Source organism: Camellia sinensis, chromosome 2 (assembly GCF_055761805.1).
Source record: "Camellia sinensis isolate YWXY chromosome 2, ASM5576180v1, whole genome shotgun sequence".
Taxonomy (NCBI): domain Eukaryota; kingdom Viridiplantae; phylum Streptophyta; class Magnoliopsida; order Ericales; family Theaceae; genus Camellia; species Camellia sinensis.
In genome coordinates this window covers 208,815,349-208,833,073 of record NC_138962.1, presented here as the reverse complement: position 1 = coordinate 208,833,073, position 17,725 = coordinate 208,815,349, and the positions used below count along the sequence as shown (strand labels likewise).

The following is a 17,725-nucleotide window of genomic DNA, read 5'->3' as shown; positions in this document are numbered from 1 at the left end:
TTTCTTTCTTTTTTTTTCCATTCCCAATGCATTAGTGCTATTAGTGGTGTATTTTTTAGTGATCTAAACCATTGTTGTTTATTTTATTGAAAACTAGAGTGTTCTATCGTAGACCCCTTTTTGTACTCTAGTTTCTTTTAATAATAAGAAGAAGAAAAAATGCTTAAAAATACCTTTTTTAAAGTATAGTTATCTCTACTTTCAGTAATGCTCTACTTTTTCTTTTCTTTTCATTTTTGTAATGAGAAGAAAGAGACATGTGTCATCTTCATATAGATTGACATTGATCTAGGTTAGGAAGCTCTAATATCTGTACTACATGTATAAGGTGAAGGTGGAAGATGATATAGATGTGACTGGGTTAGGAAGCTCTAATATATGTACTATATGTCTAATGTGCAGGTGGAAGATGATATATAGATGTGACGGATTTTATATTTTGAAAATATTTATAATAATTTAAAATTGACATTGTGAAAAATCTATTCAGATTTTTAAAATCTCATCTATTCATCTTCGTTCTTTCTTAATTATATATATTTGTATATGTATGGCATTTGTATCAACTCCTAATATATATGTATATTTATATGTGGCCCTTGCCACACCTATAGGGACACTCTCTCTCTCTCTCTCTCTCTCTCTCTCAACTATTTTCTTATATCAAACAGATGCTTCTTGATACAAGCATATGGTGAAGGCAAAACTTGGTCTGAGCTGAGGATTCAAAAGACATTATAATCTCTTTGATCTTCCAAATAAAAGCTCAAATTGTAAGTCAACTTCCTCTGCATGTGCATGTAGTTCTTCACATCTTGTTTTCTAGCATGACTAATATAAATGCATATTACTATGTGTTTTCAGTGATATACATCTATGAAAAAATAGGTAAAACCTAGCATTCTCAAGCTTCCCATATGTGCACCAATCAGAAAGGAGATGAAGTATGCTTTGAGTTAGTCCTAGATTAATCGGTCTAATAGGCTCAATATGGAGTTTTTTAAAATAACAAAAAAAAAAATGAATATTATTATTCAAAATAAAAAATTAGACTCAATTTTCAAGTTTAATGATTGGTAATCTATTAGAATATTAAAAGTAACACACTCTCTTATATATTTTTTAATTATCAATCAATCATATCACTTACATATTATTAGATTTAAAAAATAAATGTACAAAATGAACTTGTATACTATTTCCGTAAAAGAAATATTGACGCGGAGCATTTAGCTCAATATGAAGCTCCAAAAAAATAAATATGCAAATGAACTTGTATATCATTTTCTTAAAAGAAATATTGACGCAAAGCAATTAACTCAATATGAAGCTCCACACAGCCTTTTCATCTTCATCCAAAAAGATTATAAAAAAAAAATTAAAATTCTACCATAGCCTATTGAGCATGAAACAATCCAAACCAAATATTCAATGGCCCCACTTAATAGAGCCTACATGTAGTCTTCAATATATATATTTTTAATTTCTTTTTGTTTTCATTAATAGATATTATAGGACATGCTTCTCATCAATCCAACTATTAAATCGGTGGATCCAATTAAGGGGTTGTGCAACTATTAAATCGGTGGATCCAATTAAGGGGTTGTGGCTAGATTCATTTTGATGATTTGAATTTTTTAATTTTTGAAATGCTTTTCAAGTAAATTAATCATATTAAGGATTATATTTGTTTTAAAATAAATAAACAATATATTATCAAAAATACATTTTCATTTATTTAAAATATATATATGATCAAATTAGACAGTTAACCATATCGGATCAATATAAATTTCTATAAAAATAACAAAAATGGATCAAATCACTAAAATGGGCCCAAAGAAGGCCCACAAAGCCCGTAACTAGACCCAACAATCCATTTGTTGAATTAAGCCTCCTCTTAGTATTATTATTAAGTGTATGGGCAACGTCTACGTATATAAGTGCATATTATATATATTTTGTGTAAATTCTTATAAATATACGTAAGTTAACTTATCAAATCGTATAAATTCTCACAAAAATACTTAATTTTTATGGGTTAACTTACATATGTTTATAAAAATATACACAATTTTATGAAATAACTTGCATATATTTATGAAAACTTATATAAATATATATGATATACACTTTACACATCCAAACACTTCCCTGCATTATTGGGTAAGTTTAGGATTGTATTATCATTTTAGGACTGAGTTTTAAAAAATTTCTCAATTTTTTTAGTGTTAAAATTGAGAATAGTACCAAAATTTTTAGTTTTAAATTGATAATATTTTCAATTTTAAAACTGATAAATTTTTGAGAAATTTTAAAGTTTTAAAAATTATTTTACCCCTAAAAATGTAAAATCATATGAATGTGATGAGTATTTTTTTTTTTTTTTTTTTTTTGTGTGTGTGTTGTTGTTTTCACTAAATTGGTTTTATTTTTTTCAAAAAATTATAAAAAACAAAATTTGAAAATTAAACCGACCAATAAATTTTAATTTAAGAAATGCATATGATAAAAGTTATAACATTTTAAAATTTTACACTAACAGACAAAAGTAATGGCATGTTTCCAAGTGATCTGCAATAACTATAAAGTTATTCGTATTGTGCATGTTAGGCATAAAGCAGGAAACATTCAATTTTGCATTTGAGGCAATTTTGGAAAAAATTGTGCTGGTAAGATTTATTGGAATAAAAATTTCATCACAAGAGGACATAAGTTGCCGAAATAAGATCTCACAGTTAATCACCCAAATATTATTATCAACATTTGTAACATTTTTTTTTTTTTTTGCAAAAAAATCAAAATCAAAATCAAAATTCTTAAAGTTGACTTGACCACCAAAAAAACGTAAGTGATTAAGTAATTTTATGAATTAAAAACAAAACAATGGTAGGAAAAAAACTTCGTAAATTGTAGAAAAATCCAAAGCAAGGAGGGCACAAGTCATTAAAGTTTAGTGATTTTTTTTTTTTTTTTTGTTAGTAAGAGGTTTATTTTTTATGAAATAATTTGGTAATAAATCATTTTATTGATTTTGAAAGACATTTTGTATTCAATTTTACTCCTTAATTTATCTATTAACTTTTCATTCTATTTGTTTAAATTTATATCTATCTGTTCAAATTTTTTTACCATCCATTTAAATTTATACCTATTTGTTTAATTTTTTTCCTATCTGTTCAAAATCTGTCAATTCCTCTCTCTTTATGTTTAAAATCTGTGAATTTCTCTCTATTTGCTTAAAATTTGTACGTGGGGCTCTCAATCTGTTCAAATATGTTCTTATCTATTGAATCTTTTAACCTATTTTTTCTTATCTGTTCAAATCTTTTTTAACCGTTCAATTTGCAATATGTTGAAATATTTTTTTATCGGTTTAATTTGCGATCTCTCCCCTTCCCACTATCTGTTCAAATTTGTCTCTCCACAAACACACCTAATTTTTTCTTATCTGTCAAAATGAAGAATACAAAGCAAGCAAAAACTGTACACTCCCAAAAAAATCTACACTCCTTCAAATAGAGCCAAAAATCTGTCTCGTTGCCATTCCCGCATACCTGTCCAAAACAAGCATAGTTTAGCTAAAGCAAAACAACAAACACTTAGAGCATCTCCAATGCACTAGGCATATAATACTTATTAGTTAAAATGTCTAGTGTGATTCACTTTTTTCAATTCCAATGCACTAGGCATATGATTAAGCATTTTGGCTCAACTCATATTCACTAGCTACATGTAGCTAGCCTTCACCGCTAGGCAAAATATATTCAATCATTAGGATCATTTCCCTCCATCTTTATTGTTGACGTGACATTCTATAAAATTAATAGTATTTGGATAAATAGCTAAAATAAAGAGCATAGTTGGAGTAAAAACATAAAACAGTTGATAGGCAAAATAAAATATATACTTTATAGTAATATTTGAATAGGTAAAATGGCTACTACCGTTGGAGATGCTCTTAGAGGGCAATCCAGTAAAGCAGCAACAAAAACACAAAACCTACCATAAGCATTGGTTTGAATAGAAGAAAGAGGGGTCTCAGCAAGAGGTCCTACGATTGATCAAAAAAAGCAAGAGGTCCTACGAATTGGACCCCAGTGTTGTTGATTACGAATTGGACCCCATGACGCTTGAGCAATTCTCATAGCAAACAAGATCACCATTTTTTATGTTGATGAAGAAACACAAAAAATCACCATTTTTTCAGCAAACAAGATCAATCTATTTGTTTATACATAGAATACATAAATAAAAAAATGTAACAAAACTGAGAGATCTCTCATCGGATCAGACGAAGCGCAAGGCTCGGAAGATGAAGATCGAAAACCCTAACGATCGAAATCATCTTGGCCACGAAGATGACGATCTATTTTTCGTGCTGGAGTACTCGAAGGGAGGCGAATTGTGCGAAGGTCGCAAAAGGACAGTTCAGCGAAGATCTTCGCCGTCGTATTCTGCCACTCCCGCGATGTCTTCCACAATGATCTGAAGTCGGAGAATCACCTCCTCGACGAGAACTGGGAACTGAGAGTCACCGATTTCATATATATATATATATAGAGAGAGAGAGAGGGAACAGAGGGTGAGATCGGATCTTGGGAAAAGCTCGACGATTTGTTCGCAATCTCAAATCTGATGATGGAGGCGCCGCTTACGACGGCAGTGATGGAAGCGTTTGCGGCGGCGATGGAAGCGGGCGGCCGATCTGTGGCGGCTACGATTGGTCCAATGGACGAGAGACTGATGATGAGAACGGATGAGGAGAGCGAGTGCGTGTGTTTAGGAAATGAGAGTTGGGAGCGAATCGACAAGTATGTATTATGGTACTTTTGATCATTTTACAAGACTTTGCTCTCATGTATTTTTTTAGAAATTCTATTTACACATTTAATTATTTTAATACATATTCTTTATAAAATATTATTTTAAAGACAATTATATCATAAATTAAAATGGTCATAGTGAATATCCATTAACACTCATAATATTATATGAAAATATTCTCTATACACATCTTTTAAAAAATAAAAAATAAAATCTAAATATATACATTTTGATTAAAAGAAACTAAACCTTAATTTTTCCATTGTTGTTACTCTGCTTGCTACACACTCTATACTCCTCTATTGCTTGTAAATCAATACTCTCATAACAACTCTCATATTGTTTTAATCTCCAAATTTATTATTTATTAGTGATGAAAATGTTAGTTTTTTGTGCAGAGCTTTTTTTTTTTTTTTCCTTTCTCAGTTTTCAATCGGACAATCAATACTGAATTATTTCATTATATTCGAATATCAACTGCTAAAAGTTTGTTTTATTTTTTTTTTGAACAAATTTATCGAACTAATCACTTTTATTCGGAAGTTAAGTTTCGAATTAAATATATAATTTCGAAAATTCAGTGTCGAAATCTCCAAACCGAAAAACATAAAATAAAATAAAAAAAATTGAAAAAAAAGAGTGTGGAAATGAGGGTTAAGTGGTGTGTGTACAATAATTATGAGTGAATGATATAATTATAACTTTTAGTGTGTGAATTGAGAAAATTAATTAATAATCAAATTAATAAATGTATGTACGATAATTAAGTATGTGGAAAGTGTGTTTGGTTTATGTTTTGAAATAAATTTTTCAAAAAAAAATTTGGGGAGAGAGTTTAGAAATTTTTTTAGTTTTTTTTGTTGTATATTTTGAAAATGGTTTTGGAGTTTAGGAATTTGGGATTATTTGATATTTTGTAGTAATTGAGGAGATGTGTGTGAGAAAAAAGTAATTGAGAAGGAGAAAGGAGAAAGAAAAGGTAATTAATTGATGTATAGGAGAGAGAAAGTGATTTTGAAATTTTTTTCCAAAAAAATTGAACCAAACAAAATTTTGAAATTTTTTCTCAAAAATTGTATCTTGAAATACAAACCAAGTAAAATTTTGAAAATTTTATCTCTGTGCACATCATATCTCTGTTTATACACTAAATGAATTTTAAAAAAATGTTTTACTCAGTACATAACCTTTTATACCAAAAATACTATTTTCTTCATCCTTCCACCACTAACCCTAATCTCTAAACCTAACTAATCACTGCCACCACCTACACTATAGCAGCCGCCGTAGCTCGTCCCAAAATACTGCGACGCACTATTTATAAACTTTCTATTGCCTATTCAACTAAAGAGTTCACACTTGCATTGCACTCTAATTGTTATAATTTATTCTGAAAGACCGAACCGCTACATGCAGTTGAAAAGAAAAAATGCAAACTTGACATACCCAACTTCATCTTTTTAGATAAGTTTTTTAAATGGCTTCTAACCAATTGATTGTTCTTGTTCCTTTTATACATTGAAGTGACTCACCTCTATATATCTATATGGGGACATGCTATCATCAGCAATGTATGATCTGCTACCACACGGATGGAGTTGTTGCTTGTAACCAAATCTTGAATTCATAGAAATTTTTGGGTAGCTTGGAAATTAGGGTTTTGGATGCGGAAGATAAAAGGATATTTTGGTATTTTTTATTTTAGGATAAAAATGTAATTAATTTTTTTTTCATTAAATGTGTGGAGTGGGAGAATTTTATGTGTGGAAATAGAATTTTTTGTATCTTTAGGCAAACAGAATTTAAAGGGTAAAATTACACTTATACCCCTTGAGGTTTGGATTTAATACATATCACCTCCTGACGTTTGGAAAATTATACTAACCCGCTTGTCATTGTAATTATTTAAACGAAATGAGGACATTCTCTATTTTTTTTTCCTTTCCTTTGCTTTATTTTTTTTTTTTCATTATAATTTCTTCTATTTTTTTACTAAGAGTTATTGTCTTTTATATAAGTAGGGGCTTGTGAAATGAGATTATAAATCACAGGGATAGAATGTAAATTTCAGAACGTCACGGGATGTGATGTAATTGAACCAAGTCTCAGGATGTATCAGTATAATTTATCCAAATTTGAATTTAGATTTATGGACCAAGTGGCCAAAAAAACAAAAGTTTAACGAATTTTAAATTGGGCTCAGCTTGTCTTCTGCAAGTTGAACGGGGTTGTTTGGGTTTATAAGGCTCACAACGAATTTTATCTCGATAATAATCTGAACTATCCATTTTTTATATCACAATGTGTAGTCTATGAAAAAAATCAAATCATTCAAATAACAAATGAATTGTCTAGTTTTCAAATAATATTTATCATTTATTATTATTATTTTTTAAATAAATGTTATGAACTAACATATCTATAGTTAACAAAAAAATCTAATTTCTTTCATAAATAATTTACATATTGTGATATAAAAAAAAATCTAATAATTCATATTACCAAAACAAAAAAAAAAACCATGTAAATCTCATGAGCCCAAACAACACAATTTAACAAGCTTGACCCTTCGAAATTACACAAGCCTAATCCATAAATCAATTTTACTCTCATGAATTATTATTTTATTTTGTTAACATTCTCCCTTCTTTTTCCGTAACTTGTGTGGGGTGTGATTCAGTTTGTAACGGTCGAATTCGTCATCTAAACTGTGATAAAGCTGTGCTGCGGGGGCGAGCACGTGCACATACACGTGCCTTCTCTCTTCAAACAACACAACAAATTACGCGCGAGATTCGTCGCATCTCTCTCTCTCTATATATATATATATATATAGACTATTATATATGTAATTTATTACATATGAGAAGACATGACTTGATATTTAATAATGTGGTAATTTTTCTCTATCACGTAGCAAATTTTTTTTCTTAAAATAAAAAAAATATTATTCAAGATATGTGTAAAATTTAAACTAAGATTTTAAATTTTATTAAGAACAATCTTACTATTTTTTTTTGTATACATATTATAATATTAATTTTTTTATTATTTATTTTCATATTTACTCACATGAGTTGTACACGTAATAGTGTCACCATTAGTGGTGTCTTGAACTCTTTGTTTTTTATACTGTCACGTGTCTATCTTTTTATTTGAAATAAAAAAAAAATAGATAAATAAGAGGATAGGATTTAAACATTAGACTTATATCAAAGGAATAAGACTTTTACCACTTTACTAATACACAATATATAATAAATATTTTATTTTATTTTATTTATTTAAATTGTACACGCATCGTGTGCCAACCGCTAGTATGTATATAAACATTTTGTTTTGAAGGGACAATGTGGGAAAATAACCCAGAATTTGAATTCCATTCACTATGCCTCAATTCTTGCTTTTCCGAGTACAATTAGCTCTCCAAGGTTAGACTTTTCTTTTGATGCCCTGCTTCGCATTCGATTCTCATCCTTTCCTCTCTACTTATTTCTCTTCAAATCCAAGTTTTTCAGGCTTTTCACTTTGTGGGTTTTCGTCTGCATGTTACTTATTACTCGTACGTTTGGTTTCCTAGAAAATGTGGGAAAACAAGGGAGAGCCAATTCGCGGAACTTGGGTTTGTTTTTGTTTTAGAATCCCGGAAAATGAATTTTCCGTCAATCAACTGACCCTAACAAAAGTATTTGGCTTATTTGATTTTGGATACCAAGAATAGAAAACTTGAAATTAAAATAAACTTCCGTGTGTTTTTCTTTTCCTCAGTATTCTAGGAACACAACTTAGTGGAAATGAAATTTGCCAAGGGAAGGCATTAACCTTTGCTTAGGGTTCATTTGAGAATTGGCCTTTTTAGAATTTTTTTTGGCTTTTAGAGAGAAAGAATTGACCTTTTGTATTGACTTGTTGGCTAAAATGTTTACTTCCCGCATATAGCTCGATGGTGATGAGGGTTCGAATTTCTTCACGTTTGCCTGGTTCATTGACTTAGGGGTTAGATAGCCATCATATTTCATGAGCAAATTTCACTTTTACCCCCATTGGTATAGGTTATGGGCACATAACCTTTTGGTAGTTTGAAATAACCACTTAACACCTGTCGTTTACCGTCACATTTTTCATCTAAATTAACAAGAAAAAGAAGAACCTCAAGGGTTGGCCTAGTGGGCAAAACTTGGGGCCTGGGGACATGGTCTAGGTTCAATACCCACTAACAACAAAAAGCTCCTTGGGGCTTTTGCCCTGACTTTAAATGGGCCCCTCGTAAGTGGGCAATGGGATTGGTCCTCCGGATTAGTTGAGGTGCACGGAAGCCAATCTAGGCACTCGGTTATCGAAAAAAAAGAAGAGAGAAAAAAGATGAGGGTGTTTTAGTCAATTTATAAGTACTATCAATGGAAGTATTAAGTGATTATTTCCAAATGGAAGGGTTTACGTGCACATGGCATATACCACTAACGTAAAGTGAAATTTGCCCTATTTCTATATCCTTTGCAAATTATAGTGTTTCATTGCTTTTATAAGGTTAACTAGTAGTATCTTTGTCAAAACGCTTATTGCATAGTTAGACTATCTAATATGTTTACTTGTTCTTCATTCATTATGGTTCATATTTTTTTCACAGACGATCGGTCCTTTTTTGAAAGATGGTTGCCTTTGGTAAAAAGTTGAAGGAAACACAAATTCAAGAATGGCAGAGGTATGCTCGAGTAACATTGTGCACTACTTTGCCATTTAGTCTGTTTAGGTTGATTAGCGTATAGTTATTTTCCATTTTGTGTGTTATGCAATCATGACAATTTGCATGAGATTCAATGCTGTGGCATACTGCTGTGATTTGATGCATGCTAAACAAGTCATGTTTTAAACTTTGCTTCATTGTATATGTTACAATACTTTTGGTAAACGATGATTACCTCTCTCTACATATCAATTTGTATCAATAGTAAATATTATTTCCATCTCCTTGAATATGCCATGTTAATTTTAATTGTTGATGATTTTCTTCCTTCTCATCATATTTTATTGCTGTAAGTTCTTGCTACCTAATATTTATAGGATCTCGATATTTGTTGTGAGTGATTAAGATGTTGGTTTTGCTATCTTTTTAGTGTCAATAAAAAAATTCCATATTATCTGACTTATTCTCTACGGGTGGAAATATAAATCTTGCTAACTTAAATAATGGCAATATTTTCTTTCTTTGCTAAATTTTACTTAATAAAGAGCACTCATTTTTTCTTTTTTCTTTGTTTTTTTTTTGGTGGCAGCCATCAATCTTATCTTTTAGATAACAAATCATAGTGAAGTAATTGGTTTATTGATTGAGTTGGTGAATATGTCTCTTACTATAAATGAATTTTCTACTATATGTCAATTTCCATTTCTTATGCGATATGGTCTCATCTTGTTAACAATCATCCCAATTATGGTAGCAAATATTAATCTTCAATTGTTATCTGCAACTTTTTCAATATGCTTATGATTTGATTTCTTCTAGATACTACATTAACTATAAGCTACTGAAGAAGAAAGTAAACCAATATGCTCGACAAATTGAGGTTGGAGAGCAAGATCACTATTATATACTAAAGGACTTCTCGAAAATGCTGGATAAACAGGTATTATGGCTATGCACATATATTGTTAATACATGCATATTTAATGTGAATCTTATTCATGCACAAATGGAGAAGATTCATTAAATTGTGTATGTGTATTCAAATTTATCTTTCACTAAGATATTGTAAACATTCTCTTATAGGTCTACTTAAAAAGTTTAAACTTCAAATTTGATATCAAAAAGTGGAAACATGGTGAAGTTATAAGAAAGTGTAGGACCGTTGATTTACATGGTTTATACATAGAATCATTGTAATTTGTGAAACGTCAGTTGGATGCACTCTATTAATATCAAGATAAGATAGATACCAATTATTTATGTTTGACTGATACTTAAATTGCTGGATCAGAGCTATTTTATAAAATCAAAATGGTTCTTATCTCCCAAAGATTTATGACTCGAGGATGACATCATGAAAACTTTATATTTTGTAATCGCATTCTTCATTATTTCATAATTAGCATTATCATATTCAACTTTCTAAAATTCGATGACACTATGAAAACTAGTTTGTTTCAGTCTTCATTTTTTTATTTTTTTTATTTTTTTTTTGTAATTAACATGGCAAAATATCTTCTTTTTTCTAATTTCTTTTTCTTTTCTTCTTTTTTTTTTCTTTTTTGTATTGGCAGGGTTAAGTTTCTGTCACCTTCTAGTTGACTTAAAGATTATATCTAGAAAGGCATGCAGTTTATTAGTGCAAAATCCCACATTCTTCCTGTCCATACCCTCATCATCAAGATTTTCACCTAGAAATTTTCTTCTTATCAATTGTGCTGTCAATCGATTTTTTTTTTTTTTTACATGTTCAGACTGTAGACAGCCAAGATTTTCCCTCCCGTGTCACTTTTCAGGGCTACTCCTATTTTTGTTGAGAGTTATCATCTCTGTTTTTCTTCTTTGTCTTCCTTTTCCTTTTCCTTTTCCTTTTTTTTTTTTTTTTTTTTTTTAATTGCCTTTTAGTGTTTAGTCTCAATGTTCTGCACAATAAAGAATTCAAACATTAGGTCTCATTGCTTTACTTTTTTTTTCTTTCTTTCTTTTGCCATGCTTGATTAAGTGTAATGCATTTCCTCTTCAGAATGAAATGCATTTGCCAACGTCAGAAGCCAAAAATTCATCTCTGCAGTAGCCAACAAGCTTTTACTCAATAGGAAAGGGATGATTGATCTTTGATGCCAAAAACAGCATTGTATCTCTTAAGATCATCCGTCTTAAGTATCTTTCCACCTCAGCTCCTCATAATTCAAGTTTTATTTCATGCATTAATGAATGGGTTCATAATTGGCCCTGTGTAATGATGAATGGTGTTATTGCAGTCTTTATTTAGCGATTATAAAAATGAGTGTTTTTTTTCGTTCTTTCTTTTTTCTGTGATACAATTTCAGATTGAAAAGATTGTCTTGTTCTTGTGGGAGCAACAAGGGCAACTCGCAAGAAGGTTATCCAATCTTGGGGAACAACATGCAGATGTCTCAAACATATCTGAATTACAAGAAGCGTATAGAGAGGTTGGATGGGATCTTTTGAGGCTTCTCTTTTTCGTAGAAATGAATGCCATTGGTCTCCGTAAGATATTGAAGAAATTCGACAAACGCTTTGGATATAGGTTCACTAATTACTATGTCAAAACTCGTGCAAATCATCCTTATTCTCAACTGAGACAAGTGCTCAGGCACGTGGTAATGCATGCAATTCAGACTCTTATAATTTTTTAAGGGTAGTTTTTGCTCAACTCGATTAAGTCATTGGACCTTTTCTCTTTTTAGATTCCATATTATGTTTTCATTGTTGTTATCTTTTTATTTAAATGAAAGCACTATCAACTACTAACTGAATGACTTAACACGTAGGGTATTGAGGCTGTTGTAGGAACCATATCTCGCAATCTGGCAGATCTTCAAGATCATCAAGGGAGCTGCGTATCAATCTATGATCGGCCTACTCATCCTCTACCAGTTTGTACTAACATCCATTTAAATTCATCCCCATTTTCTTTTATTTACTTCCTATTTTTTTTCCCATCCCATTTTGTTTATATTCCATTAAGTCATCTTGAAATTTGTTTGAATTATGAACATTTAATAGTGACTTGTCACTTGTGAACAATGTGATGGGAGCAAAAAAAAACCAGTGATCTTTTTTATTCATCCCTTGAGTCTTCTTTTGGATTTTGTGTAGATTTTGGATAGACATTGGTAGCTTTTTATGTTTTTGTATATGCCGTCTTTACATGGGATTTGGTGCTTAAACATTGAAGATAATTGGCCTATTGGCTCACAAAAAAATAAAGCTTTGGCACAAAAAAAATACAGTTTGTGACAGAAATTTAATCCACCAAATAGCTGCCATTTTATGTATATTTTATGCTTCATAGATTTTATGAGTATACTACTAAGCTTTAACTTTATTGTTGTTTGAAGTCCTATATAAACCCTCACTTTTTCATTAATAAACTTACTTTTTTTCTTTTATGTGAAAACTCATGCAAAACCAACTTATTAGAACTTTCAACTCAAGAACATAGTTGTCTTATCATTGTTCTAAATTTATCTTATATTTACTGGATATGATTTAATGGTATTATTTGCAGGACCCTGTCATTGATTCTATAAAAGCAGCAGTTGACCGTCTAACAAACTCGACAAATTTCCTCGAATATCTGGGAAAGCATGCACTTATCGTGCAAGAGGAGTTACCAACTCCATCCAAGGATCATGTTCTTGATGAGAGATATCATTTTATGTCGCTTCTTTTGAACTTAGTCAGCACTTTTTTGTATATGGTCAACACATACATTATTGTCCCAACAGCAGACGACTACTCCATAAGCCTTGGAGCTGCTGCAACCGTTTGCGGTGTTGTGATTGGGGCAATGGCAGTTGCACAGGTGTTTTCTTCAATATACTTCAGTGCGTGGTCAAATAAATCGTACTTCAGACCTCTTGTATTTAGCAGTATTGTTCTTCTTGTGGGGAACACCTTATATGCCTTGGCTTATGATCTTGACTCCATATATGTTCTTCTAATTGGCCGCCTATGTTGTGGGTAGGTGATCATATTCTCATTCTCATTCTCCTTCCTTCATTTGTTAAAATATTTGAAAGTTTGTGTATTATTTTACTTAACAAGTCTGCTTAAATCCTATTGTAGACCATTTTGCATTCTTCTTTTTTCTTTTTTTCCTTGAAATTTTTGTATGCTCAAACTCATTGCACAATATCTTACAATGCTTTCGCCACAATAACTATACTAACTTAGTCAACTGATTAGTAAATAATTTATTTTATATTTAGTTACAAATGTTGCCTTAGCATAATTTGAGATCTGAAGAAAAATTCAGTACATTTTCATATTTTGTTTTATTCAATAAATTTTTGAAAGATTTTTGCACAGCTATCGTACTTCTTAAGTGAATCTAAAAACTGAAAAAAATTGATTAAAATGTTAAAAAAAATTCGCTGAAAGCAAAAACATACGGTTTGAAAACTCAAAAAACTATTTTTAAAAACTCTAAACCAAACAGAGTGAATATATTCTCTAGGTAAGATTGCATCAAGCTAATATGTTTAGCTCATACCTCATCGGATTAAGTCCTAACTCATTGGAATTTTTGCATTTTATAATGTTATATTTTATATGGAAATATTATTCGTGTTCATTTGTTTACATAACAAATCAACAACGCTATGTTTATCAATCTTGCAGGTTGGGTTCTGCCAGAGCTGTTAACAGGCGTTATATCAGCGATTGTGTACCTCTTAAAATGCGAATGCAGGCTTCTGCAGGTTTTGTTAGTGCCAGTGCCCTTGGAATGGCATGTGGTCCTGCTCTCGCTTGCGTACTCCAAACTCAATTTAAGCTCTTCAATATTACATTTAACGAAAACACTTTGCCCGGATGGGTTATGGCTCTGGCATGGCTCATCTACCTACTGTGGTTGTGGATTTCATTCAGAGAGCCATCTTCTTATGAGGATGAAGATAGTGTTGTATCACAGGACGCGAAAGCTGGTATGTTAATTGGATTGGTCATTTTGGACCCTACACACTGCATTGCGGTGTGTCTATTAATATTTTTGATGATTCAGCTTGTGCTATGCTGTTTTCAAACTTTGAGAGCATCTTTATCATATGCATTACTCAGTTGAACTGAGGTGCCTAAGTGCCCCAAATCATAATAAAACTGAATCTCCTAAAATGCTAATCTTTTATTGACATTTCTTGCGCCTAACACGTCTTCATTCTTTCTTTTCCTTGATCCCTATCACGTTGAGTATTAGTTTGTGTTAAAAGCATCTTTATTATTCCAACAACTCTTTTTTTTTAATAAGTATATTCATTATTCTAACCACTGAAGACTAGTTTATTGGACATACGAACTCTTACATTTTATTATTCTTCTTACCTACTCGATTATCATTGGTCAATGAAAAACCAAATGGTTGGGACAGAATTTTGTTAAGTGGAGTTTCCTTTACATGATAATTGAAACATCGAGTTATGTCTATATGAAAAACCAGTGGAATTGAAAAACGATGTAACCCACAAGAAACAAAATGGAAAATCCCGAATATCACACTTTTGTCAACTTCTATCCAAAATCTGCGTCACTTCTATCCAAAATCGGCATCTCTTTCTTGAAAAATTCCCTCATCATTTAGTCTTGACTTGTTGAAATGCTTCAATTCCCGTTGTTGCTGCCATGAATAATTGTAGTCATATTTTAATTTTGATATTTAGGACCTAAAGGGCAAAATTGTTTTCTAAATTTGAACCATTCTAGCTGTCTTGGCAAAACAGGTAAATTTTTACATGATGCAAATTATGCAGTAGTGTTGAGAGATTCTGTTTTGGGGGTTTTTTGGATATAATTTTGGCATTATATGTCCTGACCAACGCATGATTTCGTGATATAATCTCTGGAATTTGAACACAGTTGGCTGTAAGGATATGGATACTTTCAAATCTCCACTGCCTCTCTTCACAATTACTCATAGCCAAATTTGCTGTTTCGTATTTATACCTGACTTTTAACCTGTTTACTATATTAGAACTACTAGAAAATGGTGAACTAGAGGACGCCCAACCATTGATTTTAAGCTTGGAAGAGAAGCAATATGATGAAGAAGAAGAAGAAGAAGAAGAAGAATGTGATATTAGTGAAGAAGCTCCGGAGGAGGCTAAAAAACCAGTCACTTCAATTGTATCAGCATACAAGTTGCTTACACCATCTGTAAAGGTATATATCTAACTTAAAGTTTCATTCATGTTCATAGGCTGTACAAATATATGGTTGTGTTTGGATCTAGGATTTGGGTAAGGATTTGTGGAGGAAAGGAAAAAAGTGAGGGAAATTGAAAGGAAACTGTGAGGGAATTTTGCCCTTGGAATTGATATCAATGTTTCAAAGGCTAAATTCCACAGGTATTTCTGATATGGTGTATAATGCTAGTGAACTTTAAAATGATCTCACTTGTGATGATGTTGATCAGGTTCAGCTATTTGTGTATTTTATGCTCAAGTATGCCATGGAGATTGTACTTGCAGAATCAAGTGTCATCACTACATATTACTTTGTTTGGTCAACCACCAATGTGGCTAGTTTTCTTGCCTGTCTTGGGGTGACAGTTCTTCCTATAAACATTTTCGTTGGTAGCTATATTAGCAACGTGTTTGAGGAAAGGTAGACCTTCGACCTCAGAGAAACTTTCCTCACCATTTTCTGTATTCTCATCAAATAGAAAATTTTCTACAAATGAAGAAAAGAAAGATATTAATGCCGCATCTTTTTTCTATTTCGTACCTCTTTTATCCCCGACTGATGCATATATTGAATGATATTATTGCAGACAAATATTACTGGCATCAGAAATTCTGATCTGTTTAGGGATAATTCTAAGCTTCCACATAATAGCACCTTACTCTGTGCCTCAATACATCTGCTCAGCTCTTATCACATTTGTATCTGCTGAAGTTCTCGAAGGTAATTCATGGTTGTTTTATGTCATTTTAGCAAAAATATAAGCTTGATAGAACCAAGGTTCGAAATTTTGTTTCTTTACAGATTTGCTTCAAAACTGAATTTTTTCTGCAACATTTCGGAGATTTAAGGGAAACACAAGGGAAATGACAAAAAGAATTCGGAAGGGAATGTTTGGAAACAAAAACTAAAACCTTTCTATTTCTCCTCTGTCTCTCCACTTCTCCTTCCTAGTTTATCTGATTCTCTAGTAAATTTTAGATTTTTTTTATTTGACAAAAAGAGGCAAATAGAAATAATCAATTGTTTGATATCCCTTATTAATGTTGAAACAACTTTCTTTTTTCTCTCGATATATTTCAGTGCGCTTCAGTATATTTTGGTGGAAATATTCCACTAATGTTTGGTTTCAATTTCCTAAGAAAGGAATCACAGCTCAAAAAAGTAGAAACAAAAATATTTTTACAACAATCACATTTTTGTTCAAGGCTTATAACTACTACCCATTCATGTTTTTGTGATCTAACTGATTCAGGTGTGAACCTATCACTTCTATCTCGGGTCATGCCATCACGGCTTTCTCGTGGGACGTACAATGGTGGGCTGCTTTCAACAGAAGCCGGGACCCTGGCTCGAGTAATTGCAGATGGGACGATAACATTGGCTGGGTATTGGGGTATGAGCAGGCTCTTAAATGTCACCCTTTTGCCGTCTCTCATAATCTGTATCTCTTCCATCGTAGCCACCTGTCTTAGCTACAATTCTCTCTATTGATTAGCATATCAACGGTGTACATGGAGCAAACGAGCGTCTTCATAAATCTGTTGGGGTGTTTTGGGAAGATGGTTAAAAACTGACTTTTTAACTTTTTTTTTGATTTTTTTTTTTTTGTGAGAGAAGAAGTGAGTTAAAAACTGGGAAGCAGCTTTTAACCCACTTCCCAAAATAGGTCGTTATATAAGCTAAAGTTAAATGCAGTGAAATGCTTGTATTGTGTCCTTGTACATTTCTTTGTGGAGTTTGACAATGTGAATTTTATATGCCATTTGGCACTAATGTGTTTCGCGAGGCACTCTTTTTGGTATAGAGATTAGGCTTGTTTAGTGCAGTTTGGTATAGAGATTAGGCTTGTTTAGTGTAGTTTTTCTTAAGATGAAAGTTGATAATCAAAAAATAAAAGCTAAGAACATCTCTTGTCTAGATTTTAGATAATCAACTTATTTAAATTATTTCTATTTCATATGTGGTAAGCAGGAATTCCACCAAATAAATTGACACAAAACTCTCAAA

General features: G+C 31.6%; 1 protein-coding gene and 1 long non-coding RNA gene across 3 annotated transcripts; one reads left to right on the top strand and one right to left on the bottom strand.

Moving 5' to 3' along the window:
* The first annotated feature begins 305 nt into the window (after window positions 1–305).
* LOC114273548 (SPX domain-containing membrane protein At4g22990) lies at window positions 306–17,483 on the top strand. 2 transcript variants are annotated; one of them, XM_028215354.2, is made up of 11 exons: window positions 306–773; window positions 9,455–9,529; window positions 10,331–10,451; window positions 11,842–12,135; window positions 12,307–12,411; window positions 13,047–13,501; window positions 14,162–14,466; window positions 15,507–15,694; window positions 15,948–16,138; window positions 16,305–16,438; window positions 16,971–17,483. In XM_028215354.2, the coding sequence occupies exons 2-11, from the start codon at window positions 9,477–9,479 to the stop codon at window positions 17,207–17,209; spliced, it is 2,085 nt and encodes a 694-aa protein (XP_028071155.2). In that variant the 5' UTR covers window positions 306–773; window positions 9,455–9,476; the 3' UTR covers window positions 17,210–17,483. The 2 variants fall into 2 exon arrangements, with proteins under 2 accessions (XP_028071155.2, XP_028071157.2); XM_028215356.2 differs by lacking the exons at window positions 306–773; window positions 9,455–9,529; window positions 10,331–10,451 and adding an exon at window positions 11,177–11,671.
* On the bottom strand, window positions 3,432–4,812 carry LOC145820583 (uncharacterized). The gene is made up of 2 exons (XR_014362399.1): window positions 4,007–4,812; window positions 3,432–3,557 (listed from the first exon to the last, which is right to left on the bottom strand). It is a non-coding gene; the product is annotated as an uncharacterized LOC145820583 (long non-coding RNA).
* Window positions 17,484–17,725: the final 242 nt, after the last annotated feature.